We start from the raw sequence: 22,737 nt of genomic DNA on the forward strand, positions 1-22,737 counted from the left end.
AAGAGGAGGAGGAGAAAGAAGAGAAGGAGGAGCTAGGAGGAGGAGGAGGAGGAGAAAGAGGATAAGGAGGAGGAGAAAGAGGAGGAGGAGGAACTAGGAGGAGGAGGAGGAGGAGGAGGAACTAAGAGGATTTACATAGATTTACATAGAAAATCAGACCACACAGACCCCATGGTCCAGACTTGGTGGTCTGTCCTTAAACCTAAGTGATTTTACATTAATCAGAAGACTCCAAAACGTTGCATTTCTACTCTAGTTGATATTAAGTTGAAGGAAGTGACGGTCGAGCTTATTTTTGAAGGAGTCAATCGTGTTACACTGGACCACTGATGATGGGAGCTTATTCCATTCTCGCACTACAACGTTGGTGAAGAAAAATTTGGTGCAGTCTGAATTTACTTGTCTACATCTGAGTTTTACGCCATTGTTCCTCGTGCGCAAAGTGTCATCGATCATAAACAATGTTGATCTGTCTACATTCGTGAAACCATTAAGTATTTTAAAACATTCGATCAGTTTTCCTCGGAGGCGACGTTTCTCAAGAGAGAACATGTTAAGGGTAGAAAGCCTTTCTTCGTAGGATTTGTTGCGCAAGGAAGGGATAATTTTCGTTGCCCGACGCTGAACACCTTCTAATTTAGCAATATCCTTTGCATGGTGAGGAGACCAAAACTGTACCGCATATTCCAAGTGGGGTCTGACTAAACTGTTGTAGAGCGGGAGTATTACATCTTTATTCTTAAATAAAAAGTTTCTTTTAATGAAGCCCAACATTCTGTTCGCTTTATTTGCTGCATCGATGCATTGCTGTGAGAATTTGAGGTTTGACGCGATTTTGACCCCCAAGTCCTTGACGCATTGAACGCTTTTGAGTTTAACGCCGCGCATTTCGTAATCAAACTTTTTATTCCTCGTTCCAACTTGAAGGACCTGGCACTTGTCTACGTTAAAGGGCATCTCCCATCTATCCGACCAAGCTGAAATTTTGTGCAAATCCTCTTGGAGGCTTTGCCTGTCTTCGTCAGTGAGAACCGAGGAGAAAGAGGAGGAGGAGGAACTAGGAGGAGGAGGAGGAGGAGGAGGAACTAAGAGGAGGAAGAGGAGGAGAAAGAGGAGGAGGAGGAACTAGGAGGAGGAGGAGGAGGAGGAATTAAGAGGAGGAAGAGGAGGAGAAAGAGGAGGAGGAGGAGGAGAAAGAGGAGGAGGAGGAGGAGAAGGAACTAAGAGGAGGAAGAGGAGGAGGAGGAGGAGGAAGAGGAGAAGGAGGAGCTAGGAGGTGGAGGAGGAAGAAGAGGAGAAGGAGGAACTTGGAGGAGGAGGAGGGGGAGGAGGAAGAGGAGGAGGAGGAGGAGGAGGAAGATGAAACAGAAGGAAAGACATAAGAAGGAAGGAGAAGAGAAGAAGGAAAGGAGGAGGAGGAGGAGGAGGAGGAGGAGGAGGAGGAAGATGAAACAGAAGGAAAGACATAAGAAGGAAGGAGAAGAGAAGAAGGAAAGAAGGAGGAGGAGGAGGAGGAAGAGGAGGAGCTAGGAGGAGGAGGAGGAGGAGGAGGAGGAGGAGCCATAATGGATAAATAGAGGAAGACAAGAGGAAGAGGAGGAGGAGGAGGAAGAAGAGGAGGAGGAAGAAGAGGAAGAGGAAATCCCAGACTAAGAAAAAAGACCCGATAAAAAGACGTAAACAAACGACCCAAGACCCAGACCGAGACCAAGATGGCGGCGGGGCGGCAGGTTCAGTAGAAAAAGTGTTCATATTTTTGCATTTCCCCGGCGTATCCTTCACCCCCTGACCACCACCGGGATCCTGCAGGAGTAGGAGAGGCTGGGGCATATCCTGCGTGAGTATGGGAAGGATACAGTAAGGGGTTAAGGAGGAAATAAGGGATGAAGAGGCGCCATGTGTCGAGTCTTGAGGGTGGACAGGTGGGTAGGAAGGAGCTCACGTAATTAATTAAGGTAACGTTGCCATCTTATCTACTTGCCTATTTACCTATTTCTGAATGTGTTTTTACCCTATTTGGTTGTTATTTGCTATGTGTGTGGATTGGGGCTGTGTGTGTGCGTGCGTGTGTGTGTGTGTGTGTGTGCGTGTGTGTTAACAATCAAGGTCACGTCTCTGTATCCCAATGTTACCCTAATGTATCCTGATATACCCCAGTGTTACCCTAATGTATCCTGATATACCCCAGTGTTACCCTAATGTATCCTGATATACCCCAGTGTTACCCTAATGTATCCTGATATACCCCAGTGTTACCCTAATGTATCCTGATATACCCCAGTGTTACCCTAATGTATCCTGATATACCCCAGTGTTACCCTAATGTATCCTGATATACCCCAGTGTTACCCTAATGTATCCTGATATACCCCAGTGTTACCCTAATGTATCCTGATGGACCCCAGTGTTACCCTAATGTATCCTGATGGACCCCAGTGTTACCCTAATGTATCCTGATGGACCCCAGTGTTACCCTAATGTATCCTGATGCACCCCAGTGTTACCCTAATGTATCCTGATATACCCCAGTGTTACCCTAATGTATCCTGATGGACAGTGTTACCGTATTGTATCCTGATATACCCCAGTGTTACCCTAATGTATCCTGATATACCCCAGTGTTACCCTAATGTATCCTGATGCACCCCAGTGTTACCCTAATGTATCCTGATGGACCCCAGTGTTACCCTAATGTATCCTGATGGACCCCAGTGTTACCCTAATGTATCCTGATGGACCCCAGTGTTACCCTAATGTATCCTGATATACCCCAGTGTTACCCTAATGTATCCTGATGGACCCCAGTGTTACCCTAATGTATCCTGATATACCCCAGTGTTACCCTAATGTATCCTGATGGACCCCAGTGTTACCCTAATGTATCCTGATGGACCCCAGTGTTACCCTAATGTATCCTGATATACCCCAGTGTTACCCTAATGTATCCTGATGGACCCCAGTGTTACCCTAATGTATCCTGATATACCCCAGTGTTACCCTAATGTATCCTGATGGACCCCAGTGTTACCCTAATGTATCCTGATGGACCCCAGTGTTACCCTAATGTATCCTGATGGACCCTAGTGTTACCCTAATGTATCCTGATGCACCCCAGTGTTACCCTAATGTATCCTGATGGACCCCAGTGTTACCCTAATGTATCCTGATGGACCCCAGTGTTACCCTAATGTATCCTGATGGACCCCAGTGTTACCCTGAAATCTTAGGAACTGGGTATTTTGGGGGGGGCAAAATCACTGGAATATGAGCTTCCAAAATTTGGTTAAGATTCGTTTTAGGCCCGTGCCAGTATCTCATTATCTGCCTTATGAAACCTCAGTATCTCTTCATGTATCTTTTCCACAAACCTTCAACAGTCATGGTAACGCTTTCAAAATCCAATTCAAGGACTTTTTTTTACTCTTGAAAATAGGGGATAATGTTTACAAAAGCGCGTCACCTCCTCTGGCGACGGCCGCGGCGACGCTGCAGCCGCCACTGCAAAATAGCTCACAGCGGGTTTTGTTAGGTTAGTGTAGTGCGGCGACGGCCTGATGAACGAGCCTCACATGATCCACTTATCCAGCGGGTCACCTCTTTGGCCGACTCGGTAAGGAGTGGCTCTCCCATCACGCTGGTCGCGGGTTCAGTCCCAGGCAGCCGGGGAATACCCTGATCTTGATTAATTTCTGTGTGTTTCGTTACACGCAGAGGTCGTGTGGGAGTGGAGAAAAGAGTAAATTCAGGCATTAAATTAAGTAAGGTTAGCTAAGGTTAGTTTATATTTATGCTCTATGATAAAATTTGTAGTATTTGCATAAAAATAACAGGTTTGCTCTGGCGGCGGCCACAGTGCAGCCAGTGTTGTGAGAAATACCTTCTTGCTGAAATAAGTCGCATATACATGTGGGGGGTCCAGGGGGGGTGCAGCCTCCTCGTTAGCAGGTTGTAAAGCTCGGTTGGAGTAGTTTAAATATGCTCCCTAACCCTAAACCCTCTGTGAGCTATTTTGCGGCTGTGGCGGCCAGCACCATTGCCGTGGCCACCACCAGAGGAGGCAACGCTTTCGTAAACATTATTCCCTATTTTCAAGAGTAAAAAAAAGTCCTTGAATTGGATTTTGAAAGCGTTTCCATGACTGTTGAAGGTTTGTGGAAAAGATACATGAAGAGATACTGATGGTCAGGGAATGAACACACTGCCACCACGCTACTGAAACAAATCTTAACCTGTTTTCTTTTTTATTTTGGGAGCATATTTAATTTACTATAACTGAACTTTACGTAACCTAACCTCTAATGGGGGGGCTGCACACCCCTCGACCCCCACTGCTAACCAGGGGGGCAACACCTCCACATGTATGATGCAGCAGTAAAACTAGAGAAGTACATCAGTGTGTGAGGCCTTGGAAGGGTTAGTATTCTCCTGGAAGGGTTAGTATTCTCCTGGAAGGGTTAGTATTCTCCTGGAAGGGTTAGTATTCTCCTGGAAGGGTTAGTATTCTCCTGGAAGGGTTAGTATTCTCCTGGAAGGGTTAGTATTCTCCTGGAAGGGTTAGTATTCTCCTGGAAGGGTTAGTATTCTCGTTGGGCAATACTGGAGGTGCGTGCTTGTCACAGCTTGGTGCGCCCACGAATCACCTAATAAGCGCACCCTTTGTGACGCACCCATGTCAATGCTCAAATCTGGTGGACTGAAAGACAATACATTTAGGAAACTTCACTCAAGGTTTCAGGACTAAGGATTTTTCCCGATTTTAGGGAAATTTTTGACGCCCATATTTCAGTCAATTTTCCTTCTCACACCCAAAACCCACGTTCCCCAAAGGTTCCCAGGCTCTCAATATAACACTCTCTAGGCTGTTGAGGGTTAACAACTTCACTGCGGCTGGACCAAAACAGCGCCCCACACCGTATCCGGGATCGCGCCAAACTTCAAATGTCACTATTGAATATAACAAGTTTTCAGCCATGAACTCAACACAATCATCATGTATTATATATGAAAACATGCAGAATTAAATGGTGCACATAAAGAAACTCACTACGGCCGGGCCAAAACAGCACCCCACACCGTATCCATGATCACCGTGCACAGCAAATTTCAAATGTTGCTATTGAATATAACAAGTTTTCAGCCATAAACTCAACACAATCATCATGTATTATATATGAAAACATGCAGAATTAAATGGCGCACATAGAGAAACTCACTGCGGCCAGGCCAAAACAGTGCCGTATCCAGGATCGCCGTGCGCGCCAAATTTCAAATGTCACTATTGAATATAACAAGTTTTCAGCCATAAACTCAACACAATCATCATGTGTTATATATGAAAACATGCAGAATTAAATGGTGCACATAAAGAAACTCACTACAGCCGGGCCAAAACTGTGCCCCACGCCATATCCAGGATCGCGCCAAATTTCAAATGTCGCTATTGAATATAACAAGTTTTCAGCCATAAACTCAACACAGTCATCATGTATTATATATGAAAACATGCAGAATTAAATAGTGCACATAAAGAAACACACTACGGCCAGGTCAAAACAGTGCCCCACACCGTATCCAGGATCGCGCCAAATTTCAAATGTCGCTATTGAATATAACAAGTTTTCAGCCATAAACTCAACACAATCATCATGTATTATATATGAAAACATGCAGAATTAAATGGTGCACATAAATAAACATAAATGAATTGATAAGTTTGAGATATAAGCATAAACATAGAGATAAAATAACTTGTATATTGACCAAAGCGAGCCAGGACACAGTATGCATGCCCTCGTGTTGAAGGGGTCAAGGGAGAAGGAGAGTGAGGAGAAAGAAAAAGGTCAGGTCAGGTCAGGTCATGGAAGAGTAGAAAAACACAAAAAAAAGGAGAAAGAAAAGAAGGAAGAAAAACGAAGTCAGGTCACACCACTAACCCGACCCCTTCCCCCCCCACAGGTCAAGGTCATCAAGGTCAGGTCAGAGTACAAAAACAAAAAAAACAAAAAAAATAAAGAAAAGAAAAAAAAAGCCAGGTCACACCACTAACCCGACCCCATCCCCCCCCACACAGGTCAAGGTCACCAAGGTCAGAGGTCACCAGCATGAGGAACCTTCACCTCATTGACCACCGCCGCCGTGTCGTCGCCGCGCCCGTGCCCAGCGATGCCGTGCTGTGTGTGGACCCGGTCACCAGCGATGCGTACATGGTGCACACAGAGGGCGTACACTGCTTGACCCAGGTGTGTGCGCGTGTATGTGTGTGTGTGTGTGTGTGTGTGTTTTTATTTTCAATCATTTATACTTTTTTTTTTTTTTTTTTTTGTGTGTGTGTGTGTGTGTGTGTGTGTGTGTGTGTATAGCTATGTTAAAATCCCCCCCACCCCTCTTCCACCACCCCACAGAGTCCTTCCACCCCCCCTCCACTCCTCTGGGCGGACCACGGCATCCACACTTCAGAGGTGGTCGCGGCAGAGTGCATCAGCCTGGCCAGCAGCGGAGAGCCGGCCCTCAGCGTGGCCATGGCGGAGGGCCAGCTGCTGATGGTTACGATGGACCAGGGGGAGGTGAGAGAGGAGGAGGAGGAGGAGGATAATGATAATGATTGATAATGATAATAATAATAATAATAATAATAATAATAATGATGATGATGATGATGATAGTTAAAGGTGCCAGATTGTCATACTCAGGTTTCTATATTAATTTCTAAGCCTAAAAGTGCGTCAAGACCTATAGTGACTGTTTGGGGTTTTGTTAGGTTAGGTTAGGTTCCCTGTAATGTCCAAACCCCTTATGCAAGAGTTAACCAGCATCTCCACTCTTTCATCCCTGTGCTGTCCAAACCCCTTATGCAAGAGTTAACCAGCATCTCCATTCTTTCATCCCTGTACTGTCCAAACCCCTTATGCAAGAGTTAACCAGCATCTCCACTCTTTCATCCCTGTGCTGTCCAAACCCCTTATGCAAGAGTTAACCAGCATCTCCACTCTTTCATCCCTGTACTGTCCAAATCCCTTATGCAAGAGTTAACCAGCATCTTCACTCTTTCATCCCTGCGCTGTCCAAACCCCTTATGCAAGAGTTAACCAGCATCTTCACTCTTTCATCCCTGTACTGTCCAAACCCCTTATGCAAGAGTTAACCAGCATCTCCATTCTTTCATCCCTGTACTGTCCAAACCCCTTATGCAAGAGTTAACCAGGATCTCCACTCTTTCATCCCTGTACTGTCCAAACCCCTTATGCAAGAGTTAACCAGCATCTCCACTCTTTCATCCCTGTACTGTCCAAACCCCTTATGCAAGAGTTAACCAGCATCTTCACTCTTTCATCCCTGTACTGTCCAAACCCCTTATGCAAGAGTTAACCAGCATCTTCACTCTTTCATCCCTGTACTGTCCAAACCCCTTATGCAAGAGTTAACCAGCATCTCCACTCTTTCATCCCTGTACTGTCCAAACCCCTTATGCAAGAGTTAACCAGCATCTTCACTCTTTCATCCCTGTACTGTCCAAATCCCTTATGCAAGAGTTAACCAGCATCTTCACTCTTTCATCCCTGTGCTGTCCAAATCCCTTATGCAAGAGTTAACCAGCATCTTCACTCTTTCATCCCTGTACTGTCCAAACCCCTTATGCAAGAGTTAACCAGCATCTTCACTCTTTCATCCCTGTACTGTCCAAACCCCTTATGCAAGAGTTAACCAGCATCTCCACTCTTTCATCCCTGTACTGTCCAAACCCCTTATGCAAGAGTTAACCAGCATCTCCACTCTTTCATCCCTGTACTGTCCAAATCCCTTATGCAAGAGTTAACCAGCATCTCCACTCTTTCATCCCTGTACTGTCCAAACCCCTTATGTGGAGCCCCCCCCCTCCACACACACACACACACACAAACACGTGGATAGAGAGAGAGAGAGAGAGAGAGAGAGAGAGAGAGATGCATGCTTCATACGAGGAGTATATAAGAAATATATAGTATTATAAATATAAATATAAATATACAAGAAACAACAACACTAACACTCCCTCCCCGCCATAGGTTGAGGTGGTGGGTGAAGTGGCGGCTGGTCTGGGAGCCGCCAAGTGGAGCCCCGACCAGGAGATCCTCATCCTGGTCACCCGCTCAGCCGCCATCCTCATGATGACCGCCATGTTCGATGTCTTCGCGGAGTGCCCCCTTGAAGCCGCCACCCCCGCCAGTACCCCGGTGGCCTTGGGCTGGGGGCGGAAGGAGACTCAGTTCCACGGGTCGGAGGGGAAGGCGGCGGCGGCTCGGGCGGCTACAGCAGGGAAATCCGAGCCTCGCCCCGCCCCGGACTGGGACTCGGGGCGGCCACGGGTCAGCTGGCGGGGCGACGGGGAAATGTTCGCAGTGGGGCACTTTGTCGGGGAAACACGTATCAGACGCGTTACGATCATGACCAAGGAAGGGGAGGTCCATTCTGTCAGTGAGGATCTTGACCCCCTGGAGCCGCCGTTAGCGTGGCGGCCGGGGCGGGGCGGTGGTGGCGGGGGCGGGGCGGCTATCACCACCACCCACACCTCCGCCACGAAACACCAAGTCGCGTTTATCGAAAAGAATGGACTTAAACATGGCGGCTTTCCCCTTCCGTTCCCCCCGGGGCGGATGGCGGCAGTGGAGGTGGCGTGGAGCCCCGACGGATTGGTGCTGGCGGTGTGGGGGCGGCCGCTGAGGGTGGAGGAGGAGGAGGAGGTGGTTCAGTTGTGGATGTGTGGAAACTACTATTGGTATTTGAAAAGGGAGATTAGATTTGGAGGAAGAGGAGGAGGAGGAGGAGGAGGGAGGAAGATTGAGGAAGAAGGAGGAAAGACAGAAGGACAAGAAGAGCCAGGAGGAGGAGGAGGAAAAGAAGAAGGAAGAGGAGGAGGAGGAGGAAGAGAAAATGAAGAAAAAATTGGAGGAGGAGGAGGAGGAGGAAGAGGAGAGAATGTAGGAAAGGAGGAAGGAGGAAGAATGATAAAGGGAGGAGGAGGAGGAGGAGGAAGGGAGGTGCTTGTAGGCCTATGCTGGTGTGAGGGGGGAGGAGCCGCCCCCTCCCCCCACACCCTCCACCTCCTCACCTCCCTCCACCACCACCGCCTGGCCTGGCTCCCCGCCCCCCACGCCTCCCCCGGCCTGGCCCCGCACGACCCAGCCGCCGCCGCCGTGGTGGACGGGGCGGCCCTGCTCATCACACCCTTCCGCCAGGCCACCGTGCCCCCGCCCATGGCCGCCCTCAAGGCCACCTTCCCAGAGACCATCAACGGCCTGTGCTTCTGCCAGGCCGCCGCCACAGCCTCCGCCGAGGGGGATGTGGACGACTCAGGGTTCCTGGAGGCCGCCGAGGAGGTTGGCGGGGCCGGGGGTGTGTGGGCCGGGGCAGTGTGTGTGCAGCACGGCCCCGACACCCTCACCATCCTGGCCCCCGCCCCCGCACAGGACACCCCGGCCCCGGCTGCCGTCCCCGCCCATCTCAGGTGTGTGGTGGAGGCCACCGGGGCGTGCGGGGCGGCGGTGCTGCCCTGGGGTGTGCTGGGGCAGGTGGTGGTGGAGTGGCCAGGGGGAGTGACGCCCCGTCCCAGCCAGGCCAGTGACCTGTACCACTGGTGCTGGCCCACCCGGGACACCCTGGCGGCCGTGTTCACCGCCGGGGCCGCCTGCTGCCTGGCCCTGCTGGACCTGCAGCTGGAGGGCGGCCGGGCCGTGGCCAGGCAAGTGGTGGTGCTGGAGGACTCGGTGCTGGCCCTGGCCGCCACGCCCACCCTGGCGGCCCTGCAGCTGGCCACGGGCAGCCTGGTGCAGGTGGAGCTGGGCAGCGGGGTGGTGGAGCCCCTGCTGGTGGACGGGGCGGAGGTGGTGCTGCCCGGGGCGTGCCAGCGCCTGGCCCTGTGCACCTTGGAGGGTGGGGCGGCCCCGCTGCCCCTGGCCCTCACCCAGCGGGGCCGCCTCTACCTGGGCCACCAGCAGCTGCTGGCGGACTGCACCTCCGTGCTGGTCCACGGCCGCCACCTGCTGGCCACCACCGCCACCCACACCCTGCTGGCTGCCCCGCTGGCTGCCCCGGCCCTGGCCAGACTGGGCCAGGCAGAGTCTGGGGTGCGGCGCATGGAGCGTGGCGGCCGGCTGGTGGTGGCGGTGGCGGGGGACAGCCGGGTGGTGCTGCAGCTGCCCCGCGGGAACCTGGAGGTGGTGAGCCCACGCCCCCTGGTGGTGGCTGCCCTCACCCGCCTGCTGGCCGCCCACCAGTACGCGGCGGCCCTGGCCCTGGCCCGCCGCCACCGCCTGGACACCAACCTGCTCTACGACCACGACCCGGCCCACTTCCTGGCCGCCGCCCAGCCCTTCGTGGTGGACGTGGCGGACCCCCAGCGTCTGGACCTCTTCCTGGCGGCCCTCACCGAGGCCGACACCACCGCCGCCGCCTACGCCTTCCACTACCCCGGCCGGGCCACCACTGCCGGGCCCAGCGAGGGCAAGGTGGCCGCCGTGTGCGAGGCGCTGCGGGCGGCCATGGCGGCCGTGGACGAGGAGCGTTACCGGCTGCCCATCCTGACGTCCCTGGCCCAGGCGGGCCGCATGGAGGAGGCGCTGGCCAGGCTGGGGGAGCGGCGGCGGCTGGAGGCGGCGGGGCAGGCCGAGGCGGGCGGGGCGGAGGAGGGCCTGCGCCACCTGCTGTACCTGGCGGACACGGAGGTGCTGTACCGCCTGGCCCTGGGCACCTACGACCTGGCCCTGGCCCTCATGGTGGCCCAGCGCTCCCAGCGCGACCCCAAGGAGTTCCTGCCCCAGCTGCACGCCCTGGAGGCCCTGCCGGAGCCCCTGCGCCGCTGCAGGATAGACGTGATGCTTGGCCGCCACCGCCGGGCCATCCGGGGCCTGGCGGCCATGGCCGACCATCGCCAGGAGCTGCTGGGGCTGGTGGAGGGCCGGGGCCTGCACGCCCTGGCCCTGCAGGAGCTGCCCCAGGGCTCGGAGGTCAAGGCCGCCGTGTGTGAGAGCTATGCCCGTGTGCTGGCGGCCAAGGGGCGGCCCGGCGAGGCGGCCATCATGTTTGAACGCGCAGGAGAGTATGCAGCGGCCCTGGAGACCTACCGGCAGGCCGGTGAGTGGCGCATGGCCCTGGTGGCCGCTGCCAGGCTGGGTCTGGCCAAGGAGCGGCTGGTGGAGCTGTGCCACGGCCTGGCCGCCGAGCTGAAGGGCCGTGGCCAGCACGCCCAGGCCGCCACGCTGTATGAGGAGCACCTGGGAGCCGAGGAGGAGGCCGTGGCCTGCCTGGCCGCCGCCGGGGCCTGGCTGGATGGCCTGAGGCTGGCCCACAAGCACAGCCGCCAGGACCTGATAGAGACCAACATCCTGCCGGCCCTGCAGCAGGCCGCCGACGCCATGAAGGCCGACATCACGGAGCTGACGGAGACACTGGCCAGCCAGGCGGGGCGGCTGGCGGTGGTGAGGCAGGCCGGGGCGCAGCAGGCTGCCGCTGGCCCCGCCCCGGGCCTGGACGACGCCCCGCTGGACTGTGACCTGTACTCCGACACCAGCACCATGTCCGGCCTGGACCACCGCCCCGGCCTGCCCCGCCGCCCCGCCTCCACCGCCTCCGCCTCCTCCCGCTCCCAGCGCTCCAGCCGCAGCCGCCGCAAGCTGGCGAGGAAGAAGTACAGCACCAAGCCGGGCAGCCCCCACGAGGACCTGGGGCTGGTGGCGGCCCTGCACCAGGCCTACACCGCCCTGGCCGCCCACGCCCAGACCCTGGCGGCCCTCACCGTGGCGCTGGTCACGCTGGGCCGCGACGCCCCGGCCGCCGCGCTGCAGGAACAGTTCACGGCGCTGCTCAAGTTGGCGGAGGGCAAGAAGGCCGAGATTTGGCCGCCACTCACCCCGGCGGACCAGAGCGAGGTGGAGTTTGGACCGAACATGACCACGGAAGCCGCCGTGCAGCAGATGCATGGCGGCCAGGCGGCGGCGGCGGGGGCGGCTGCTGCATCCTACCTGGCCCAGCGCATGGCCCAGCTCGACCCACACCTCCGCCATGCACCGCCGCCCCCGCCGGACTCGTGGCGGCTGGGACTCCTGCACCCACACTACACGGGGGAGTGACCAACCCCCGCCCCGCCACACAGGTAACACACACACACACACACACACACACACACACACACACACACACACACACACACACACACACACATTATTATTATTATATATATATTGTTTATCTACTCCCTACCTCTCCTCCTCCTCCTCCTCCTCCTCTTCTTCTTCTTCTTCTTCTCTCTCTCCTTCCTCCTCCTCTTCTTCCTCTCTCTCCTTCCTCTTCTTCTGTTCCTCTTCCTCTTCCTTCTTGTCTTCCTCTCTCTTCTTCTTCTCTTCCTCCTCCTCCTCTTCTTCTTCTTCTCTCTCTCCTTCCTCCTCCTCTTCTTCTTTCTCTCTCCTTCCTCTTCTTCTGTTCCTCTTCCTCTTCCTTCTTGTCTTCCTCTCTCTTCTTCTCCTCCTCCTCCTCCTCTTCTTCTTTTTCTCTCTCTCCTTCCTCCTCCTCTTCTTCTTCTTCTCTCTCTCCTTCCTCTTCTTCTGTTCCTCTTCCTCTTCCTTCTCCTTGTCTTCCTCTCTCTTCTTCTTCTCTTCCTCCTCCTCCTCTTCTCTCTTCTACCCCTTCTTCCTCCTCCTCCTCCTCCTATTCTTCTTCTCTTCCTCCTCCTCCTTTCCTCTTTAGATTCTTCCTTTCATCACCTGCTATTATCGTATATATTATCATTATTATTATTATTATTATTATTATTATTATTATCATATTTCAGGCAGTCAGTGACCTCATGACCCTCACCTCAGCCCTCACCTGCAAGCCTTGAAGGAGCACCAGTTTCAGCCGCATGGACGCGCACACACACACACACACACACACACACACACACACGCGCGCACATAAGCCGCCCAGTGTGTGCGTGTGTGTGTGTGTCAGGTATAGAGTTGACGAGTTGACAGTGAACGGGAATTTTTATGTTATTTATGTTAATGTTTATTTTTTTGGGGTAGATTCGGGATTTCAGTTGGACGCCAGGAATGAGTTTTGTTGTTGTTGTTGTTCTTGTTCTTCTTCCTCTTCCTCCTCTTCTTCCTCCTCTTCCTCCTCCTCTTCTTCCTCTTCTTCAAATGCACAAACCATGGATTAGTTTTACTGTGATCATCTTTCTAATTCTTCCTCCTCCTTCTGTCTTCTCTCCTTCCTTCCTTCTTCTTCTTCTTCTTCCTCCTCTTCCTCTTCCTCCCCTCTTCTTCTTCCTCTTCTTCAAACACACATCAGGGCTCCAGTTTTGTCTCTCTTCTTCTTCTTCTTCCTCTTCTTTCCTCTCCTTCTCTCTCTTCCTCCTCCTTCTTACCTCTTCTCCTCCTCTTCCTCCTCCTCTTCCTCTTCTTCCTCTTCTTCAAATGCACAAACCATGGATTAGTTTTACTGTGACCATATTTCTAATTCTTCCTCCTCCTCCTCTTCTGCCTCTCCTCCTCTCTTCTCTCTTCCCTTCCATCTCCTCTTCCTCCTTCTTACCTCTTCTCCTCTTCTTCTCCTCCTCTTCTGCCTCTCCTCCTCTCTTCTCTCTTCCCTTCCATCTCCTCTTCCTCCTTCTTACCTCTTCTCCTCTTCTTCTCCTCCTCTTCTGCCTCTCCTCCTCTCTTCTCTCTTCCCTTCCATCTCCTCTTCCTCCTTCTTACCTCTTCACCTCCTCCTCTTCCTCTGCTTCAAACACACACCAGGGCATTGTTTCATGGTATTCCGGGCAGCATGGGAGGATTTTTTGAAGGTCCATGATGAATGTTTTTTCATAATCGAGGGTTCGGAAGTGACCTCCAGGCTCTCATCCACTTAATAACTCCATGCATCCACCAGGCAATTGTTATATGTGAGGGTTATGTTCTGCAAAAAGCTCGCATGATGTGGATTCGCATAAAGGTAACTCTGGATTTACGCGAGTGTTGTGTCCTTGAAGAGGTCGCGTAAATCAAAAACAATGTAAATTAAACAAGAGGTAGATTTGTATCGAAAAATAGAGATTCATTTCATTCAGTGGAGAGAGAGAGAGAGAGAGAGAGAGAGAGAGAGAGAGAGAGAGAGAGAGAGAGAGAGAGAGATCGCGTATATGTGAAAAATCGTGTATTTTTAACATTTATTTGGATTTTGGACCAAGCGTTATTTAAAAAACATGTATATTAAACATTTATTTGGATTTTGGACCACACGGTATTTAAAAAACGTGTATATTAAACATTTATTTGGATTTTGGACCACACGGTATTTAAAAAACGTGTATATTAAACATTTATTTGGATTTTGGACCACACGGTATTTAAAAAACGTGTATATTAAACATTTATTTGGATTTTGGACCCCACGGTATTTAAAAAACGTGTATATTAAACATTCATTTGGATTTTGGACCACACGGTATTTAAAAAACGTGTATATTAAACATTCATTTGGATTTTGGACCACACGGTATTTAAAAAACGTGTATATTAAACATTTATTTGGATTTTGGACCACACGGTATTTAAAAAACGCATATATTAAACATTTATTTGGATTTTGGACCAAGCGTTATTTAAAAAACGTGTATATTAAACATTCATTTGGATTTTGGACCACACGGTATTTAAAAAACGTGTATATTAAACATTTATTTGGATTTTGGACCAAGCGTTATTTAAAAAACGCATATATTAAACATTTATTTGGATTTTGGACCACACGGTATTTAAAAAACGTGTATATTAAACATTCATTTGGATTTTGGACCACACGGTATTTAAAAAACGTGTATATTAAACATTTATTTGGATTTTGGACCACACGCTATTTAAAAAAACATGTATATTAAACATTTATTTGGATTTTGGACCACACGGTATTTAAAAAAACGCGTATATTAAACATTTATTTGGATTTTGGACCCCACGGTATTTAAAAAAACGCGTATATTAAACATTTATTTGGATTTTGGACCCCACGGTATTTAAAAAAACGCGTATATTAAACATTTATTTGGATTTTGGACCCCACGGTATTTAAAAAAACGTATATATTAAGCATTTATTTGGATTTTGGACCCCACGGTATTTAAAAAAACGTATATATTAAGCATTTATTTGGATTTTGGACCCCCGTGGTATTTCAAAAAACGCGTAAACCAAACTCGCATAAATCGAGAGTTACCTGTATATGGAGGCTATCATCCCCTTAATTACAGGGGGTAATGATCGAGACCCGTTTTGGAAGCCTCTAACTATTTACTCCGGCACCGTTTCACAATAACAAAGCATTAAAGCAACAATAAAGCACATTAGTAGAGATAAAATGTAAAATAGAGCTGCCCATTGCTTCCGGGGAGACGCACCCAATGCCTACGGTTCAGGCTGATCATTAGCTACCTGAGGATTAACTTCAGGCTCAGAGGGAGGGAAAGGTTGATTATAGGCGAGGAAAGTGCGGGGAAACATTTGCACTGCTGCCCTCTAGTTCCACCAGACCTCACCTACCAGTCGCACCAACGCTGATAGTCGCATGATAGTGGATTTTTCTCACATAAAACGAATACTTGGCTCATTTAGGTTAGTCGCATATGAGTGAATTCGCATGGGGGCTTCGTGGTGCAGTGGTTAGCACACTCGGCTCACAACCAAGAGAGCCCCAGTTCGATTCCCAGGCGGAGTGGAAAAATTTGGGTGGTTTTTTCGATACCCTACGCCCCTGTCCACCCAGCAGTGAATGGGTAGCAGGTATTAGTCGGGGGTTGTGTCCTGTCTCCTGGGGTCTGTTCCCTTCTCCTGTAGTTCCTTCCCCTTCTGTCTCTCTCCGGCATATGACCACAGATGTTGCGCCGACTAAACGAAACTTTCCAACTGTTCCCTTCTCCTTTAATTCCTTCCCCTTCTGTCTCTCTCCGGCATATGACCACAGATGTTGCGCCCACTAAACAAAAGCTTCCTTCCTTCCCCTTCTGTCTCTCTCCGGCATATGACCACAGATGTTGCGCCCACTAAACAAAAGCTTCCTTCCTTCCCCTTCTGTCTCTCTCCGGCATATGACCACAGATGTTGCACCGACTAAACCAAACTTACCTTCCTTCCCCTTCTGTCTCTCTCCGGCATATGACCACAGATGTTGCACCGACTAAACCAAACTTACCTTCCTTCCCCTTCTGTCTCTCTCCGGCATATGACCACAGATGTTGCACCGACTAAACCAAACTTTCCTTCCTTCCCCTTCTGTCTCTCTCCGGCATATGACCACAGATGTTGCGCCGACTAAACAAAACTTTCCTTCCTTCCCCTTCTGTCTCTCTCCGGCATATGACCACAGATGTTGCGCCCACTAAACAAAACCTTCCTTCCTTCCCCTTCTGTCTCTCTCCGGCATATGACCACAGATGTTGCGCCCACTAAACAAAACTTTTCTTCCTTCCCCTTCTGTCTCTCTCCGTAATGACCACAGATGTTGCGCCCACTAAACAAAACTTTCCTTCCTTCCCCTTCTGTCTCTCTCCGGCATATGACCACAGATGTTGCGCCCACTAAACAAAACTTTCATTCCTTCCCCTTCTGTCTCTCTCCGGCATATGACCACAGATGTTGCGCCCACTAAACAAAACTTTCCTTCCTTCCCCTTCTGTCTCTCTCCGGCATGACCACAGACGTTGCGCCCACTAAACAAAAGCTTCCTTCCTTCCCCTTCTGTCTCTCTCCGGCATGACCACAGACGTTGCGCCCACTAAACAAAAGCTTCCTTCCTTCCCCTTCTGTCTCTCTCCGGCATATGACCACAGATGTTGCGCCGACTAAACAAAACTTTCCAACTTTCAAACTCACATATATCGGATACCTGGTGTATTGAAACTCCTCCGGAAACTATGGAAACTTATGCCCTGGTCTGTGTTTCCCTGGTATGGCAACTTGATTTCCTCGGCTCCACGGTTTTAAAATTCATCCATCATTATTAATATTGATGTTTTTGTATTGTAATTTTATATATTTATGTCATAGTACCCCCCCTCATTGTACCTGGATTTAATAAAACAGCTGATAGCTCCACGGTGTTCAAATTCATCTATTATTATTATTATTATTATTGATGTTTTCGTATTGTAATTTTATATATTTTCGATGTTTCGTGTCGCAGTCGTGTTCTGCCGATCCGTTCCGCCGCGCTGGAGTCCTCTCTGACGTGTGTGTGTGTGTGTGTGTGTGTGTGTTCTGTAATTAGTATTTAAGATGGGGGTGTGTGTTTTTGTACTAATATATATTTGAACTGTGAGTCTGCACTTCTGTATCCTTGGCACCCATAACAATAGTAGTAGTAGTAGGGGAAGGTTAGTAACTTAAACATTAACACATATCGACAGACAGTAAAAAGTTCCATAGAGGTGCGTGCGATGTGTCAGGATTGGGTGGTTAAAGGTAATGACTGTCTATGAGTGGTTTGGTGTGGGCGTGACAGCGAGGGGAGTGGCGGAGTGCGTGGAGCATGGTGCGTTGAGATGGTTTGGACATGTGATGAGAATGGGGGAGAATGAGTTCGTGAAGAGAGTGTGTGAGGGAAGGATTGAGGGAGTGTGTGTGTGTGTGTGTGGATCAATAGTGAGTATTGGAGCGAGAGAGTTGGGAGCAGCAGGATTGAGTGTGCAGAGAGGGAGTGCCAGAACAGGGAGAGAGTTGGGAACAGCTGGATTGAGTGTGCAGAGAGGGAGTGCCAGAACAGGGAGAGTTGGGAGCAACAGGATTGAGTGTGCAGAGAGGGAGTGCCAGAACAGAGAGAGTTGGGAGCAGCAGGATTGAGTGTGCAGAGAGGGAGTGCCAGAACAGGGAGAGAGTTGGGAGCAGCTGGATTGAGTGTGCAGAGAGGGAGTGCCAGAACAGGGAGAGAGTTGGGAGCAGCAGGATTGAGTGTGCAGAGAGGGAGTGCCAGAACAGGGAGAGTTGGGAGCAGCTGGATTGAGTGTGCAGAGAGGGAGTGCCAGAACAGGGAGAGAGTTGGGAGCAGCTGGATTGAGTGTGCAGAGAGGGAGTGCCAGAACAGGGAGAGTTGGGAGCAGCAGGATTGAGTGTGCAGAGAGGGAGTGCCAGAACAGGGAGAGAGTTGGGAGCAGCTGGATTGAGTGTGCAGAGAGGGAGTGCCAGAACAGGGAGGGAGGGAGACACTTCAGCGAGAGAGTTGGGAGCAGCTGGATTGAGTGTGCAGAGAGGGAGTGCCAGAACAGGGAAAAACACACACACACACACACACACACACACACACGAGGGTCACAAATAATATAAAAACCATCATCTTCATCATTTTATTCATCAACATAGACCTCCATCATCACTGTCATCATTATTTTTTTGTATTTATGTATTTTCTGCTTCAATTGGCACTTTGCATATCACAAGTAGTAGAGTTTATTAAGAGTTTAAAAAATACTTGAGCCATTTTGCAACCTCCTGCATCACCAATCTCTCATCACCAATCTCAGTCAACACCAATCTCTCATCACCAATCTCATCAATACCATCTTTCATAACCAATCTGTCAATCACCACCAATCTCTCATCACCAATCTGTCAATCACCACCAATCTCTCATCACCAATCTGTCAATCACCACCAATCTCTGTCAACACCAGTTTTCATCACCAATCTCATCAGTCAACACCATTTTTCATTACCAATCTCAACAGTCAACACCAATTTCATCACCAATCTCAAGTCAACACCAATTTTCATCACCAATCTCAACAGTCAACACCAGTTTTCATCACCAATCTCAACAGTCAACACCATTTTTCATCACCAATCTGTCAGTCAACACCAGTTTTCATCACCAATCTCAACAGTCAACACCAGTTTTCATCACCAATCTGTCAGTCAACACCAATTTTCATCACCAATCTCAACAGTCAACACCATTTTTCATCACCAATCTCAAGTCAACACCATTTTCCATCACCAATCTCAACAGTCAACACCATTTTTCATCACCAATCTGTCAGTCAACACCAATTTCATCACCAATCTCAAGTCAACACCAATTTCATCACCAATCTCAAGTCAACACCATTTTTCATCACCAATCTCAAGTCAACACCAGTTTTCATCACCAATCTCAAGTCAACACCAGTTTTCATCACCAATCTCATCATCACCACCATTTTTCATCACCAATCTCAACAGTCAACACCAGTTTTCATCACCAATCTCAACACTACTATTCATCACCAATCTCTAACCATTTTATTTCATCACCAATCTCATCATCACCACCACCAACCCTCATTACCGGCATATACCAACGTCATCACCAATTTTCATCACCAATCTCAACACCAATCTCTCAACACCATCTCTCAACACCATTCCTGCTCTATATCACCACTAACTCAACACCACTAATCATTACCGGCATTTGCTAACCCTCATCACCACTCTCATCACCAAATTTTACAGACACCATAACACACAACACACACACACACGCATATACGCACACATGTACACACCAGTTACGCGTACACGAAAATTATATATATACACACATAGGAATGATTTACCTCTGTGTGTGTGTGTGTGTGTGTGTGTGTGTGTGTGTGTGTGTGTGTAAGTATGACCCCTGAGGTACACTACTAATATGGCACTTGGATTGTACGAAGGTATTGGCACTGGTATACATGTGTGCGTTTCTGTGTGTGTGTGTGTGTGCGTATAAGTGTATGTGCGTTTAAGTGTGTGTGTGTGTGTGTGTGTGTGTGTGTGTGTATGTAAGTCATTCCTTCATTACATATCATCATCATCATCACCAGTAGTAGTAGTAGTAATAGTAGTAGTAGTAGTAGTAGTAGTAGTAGTAGCAGCACCAACACTTAACTTCAACAAAAACAACAACAGTGACTTCATCAGTAACCTCCTAAGACCATTAACAACAACAATAACAACAATAATAATAATAATAATAATAATAATAATAATGATAATAATGACCTTTACAAACTGAGCTCATTACATTGATATAACTTCACCATCATTACAAACTTCCAAACTTCATTTCCGGAACATTAATAACAGGCTCTCCAACCACAGCATAAGACTTCCTACTCTTGGTCATCCCTGTGCTGTCCCAATCCCTTATGCAAGAGTTAACCAGCATCTCCACTCTTTCATCCCTGTGCTGTCCAAACCCCTTATGCAAGAGTTAACCAGCATCTCCACTCTTTCATCCCTGTGCTGTCCAAATCCCTTATGCAAGAGTTAACCAGCATCTTCATTCTTTCATCCTTGTACTGTCCAAACCCCTTATGCAAGAGTTAACCAGCATCTCCACTCTTTCATCCCTGTGCTGTCCAAATCCCTTATGCAAGAGTTAACCAGCATCTTCACTCTTTCATCCCTGTGCTGTCCCAATCCCTTATGCAAGAGTTAACCAGCATCTTCACTCTTTCATCCCTGTGCTGTCCAAACCCATTATGCAAGAGTTAACCAGCATCTTCACTCTTTCATCCCTGTGCTGTCCCAATCCCTTATGCAAGAGTTAACCAGCATCTTCACTCTTTCATCCCTGTGCTGTCCCAATCCCTTATGCAAGAGTTAACCAGCATCTCCACTCTTTCATCCCTAATGCAAGAGTTAACCAGCATCTTCACTCTTTCATCCCTATACTGTCCAAATCCCTCATGCAAGAGTTAACCAGCATCTTCACTCTCTCATCCTTATACTGTCCCAATCCCCTATGCAAGAGTTAACCAGCATCTCCACTCTTTCATCCCTTCTGTACCATCAATAACCCTGACAAAATTTCACCTTAACAGACAGGTAACACTTAAGATTACACACCATTACCAACTCATTAAGACACCTCCCGGCACACCTTTTCAGCCCTTAAGACACATTTGTAGTACATCAATCTAGACACCTTTTAGATACTCATTAACACAGGTATCAGTACAAACAATTACCTCTATTTCTGTGTGTGTATATGTAAACAAAACCCTCGTAAAACACACAAACATTTGGCACTGTGGTCCTTACTTATGGCACTGAATTCTCGACATAACTTAAGTATCACCATCATTTCTGAGTATGGTACAACACTTACCTCACTTTACATAACACTTATTTCTCTACTTAACTGAGCACTGACGTCATTAATCATCAATCAGGGTCATTAGTTTAGGTTACAGAGATTGGCACCCAGTTTGGCACCCATAGGAATCATTATCAATATTTCTGAGTATTGGCACATATTGGCCTCACTTTTCAATACACTTATTTCTCTACTTAACTGAGCACTGACATCATTAATACACTCATCAATCAGGGTCATTAGTTTAGGTTACAGAGATTGGCACCCAGTTTGGCACCCATAGGAATCTTTATCAATATTTCTTTCTGAGTATTGGCACATATTGGCACCTCCAGAGTACATCATGTATATCACAGGTTGGCACTGCTGTACATACTAACTGGGATATGAATGGCATGGCTTGGCACTACACACACACACACACACACACACACACACACACACACACACACACACACACATTTGGCACCCTGTATATTGAAAGCACTTGTTTATATTGCATTTGAAGGCACTTGGTTATGATTCTGGCACTACTAACCTCACCAATAGTAGTAGTTGTAGTAGTAGTAGTTGTAGTAGGCACTCAATTACAAGTTCTAGTACCATTATAAAAGTTTTCTAAGGCACTGGATTGGCACTGGGTAAGGAATTTGGCACTTTTTGGCACCTATGAAATTTTTTTGTTTGTAAGTTCGTAAAAGTGAAATTTTTTGTAAGTTCGTAAAAAAAAGAAAATATTTTGTTAGCAAGTTTGTAAAGTAGATTGTTGGGAATATCGTTAAGTAAAATAATAATAATGATAATAATAATAATAATAATAGTAATTTGTGAGTGATATTTTGAGCGATTGTTTAAGGTTTTCTCGAGATGTTATTTCCGATTCTCTCTCTCACTTTCTCTCTCTAATTTCTCTCTCTTTTTCTCTCACTTTCTCTCTTTCTCAATTTCTGTTTCATCTTATCTTCTCTCTCTCTCTCTCTCTCTCTCTCTCTCGGCAGGAGGCATTTGTCAGAACAACACCAACAACAACAAAATCAAGATATTGTATTAAAAAAAAAAAAAAAAAAAAAAAACATTAGACTCCCTGACTGACTGACCGACTCACCGGTCAGTCAGTCAGTCAGTCAGTCAGTCATCTTAACTTGAAAAACCACTTACAAAATACTTAAAACTTAAAACGCCTTACTTAATTACTTACAAGAAACGTACATACATACATACATACATACATCTGCCTCCTCCTCCTCCTCCTCCTCCTCTTCTTAGTCATCATCGTCATCATCAGCTTAATTGTTTTTTTTATACATATATTTACAAGTATTTGAGGAGGCGGCAGTGACAGATAGATAGATAGAGAGATAGAGGAGGAGGAGGAAGAAGAGGAGGAGGAGGAGGGGAAGAGAAGATGCATAATAGGAGGAGGGAGAGGAAAGGGAGGGGTAGAGAGAAGAAGGGAGAGGAAGGGAATATTGGAGAGAAGAGAGGAGAGAGAGAGAGAGAGGGAAGATTAGATAGATAGATAGATACTGATAGATAATTACCCATGTTATAATAATGCCCTAATTAGCACCATTGGGTTAAATAATAACAATAATAATAATAATAATAATAGTAGTAGTAGTAGTAGTAGTAGTA

General features: G+C 48.5%; 1 protein-coding gene and 1 long non-coding RNA gene across 3 annotated transcripts; one reads left to right on the forward strand and one right to left on the reverse strand.

The window, feature by feature from the left end:
* Positions 1–1,663: 1,663 nt before the first annotated feature.
* Positions 1,664–13,706, forward strand: LOC126987088 (putative elongator complex protein 1). 2 transcript variants are annotated; one of them, XM_050843756.1, is made up of 6 exons: positions 1,664–1,837; positions 5,956–5,970; positions 6,086–6,239; positions 6,402–6,563; positions 8,043–12,124; positions 12,800–13,706. In XM_050843756.1, exons 3-5 carry the CDS (start codon positions 6,102–6,104, stop codon positions 12,099–12,101), a joined length of 4,359 nt encoding a protein of 1,452 aa, XP_050699713.1. In that variant the 5' UTR covers positions 1,664–1,837; positions 5,956–5,970; positions 6,086–6,101; the 3' UTR covers positions 12,102–12,124; positions 12,800–13,706. The 2 variants fall into 2 exon arrangements, with proteins under 2 accessions (XP_050699713.1, XP_050699712.1); XM_050843755.1 differs by lacking the exon at positions 5,956–5,970 and having other exon boundaries at positions 1,666–1,837; positions 6,071–6,239.
* A 1,093-nt stretch (positions 13,707–14,799) lies between these two features.
* LOC126987094 (uncharacterized) lies at positions 14,800–16,656 on the reverse strand. The gene is made up of 3 exons (XR_007740163.1): positions 16,643–16,656; positions 16,180–16,376; positions 14,800–16,045 (listed from the first exon to the last, which is right to left on the reverse strand). It is a non-coding gene; the product is annotated as an uncharacterized LOC126987094 (long non-coding RNA).
* Positions 16,657–22,737: the final 6,081 nt, after the last annotated feature.

The sequence above is a fragment of the Eriocheir sinensis genome, chromosome 64 (assembly GCF_024679095.1).
Source record: "Eriocheir sinensis breed Jianghai 21 chromosome 64, ASM2467909v1, whole genome shotgun sequence".
Taxonomy (NCBI): Eukaryota; Metazoa; Arthropoda; class Malacostraca; order Decapoda; family Varunidae; genus Eriocheir; species Eriocheir sinensis.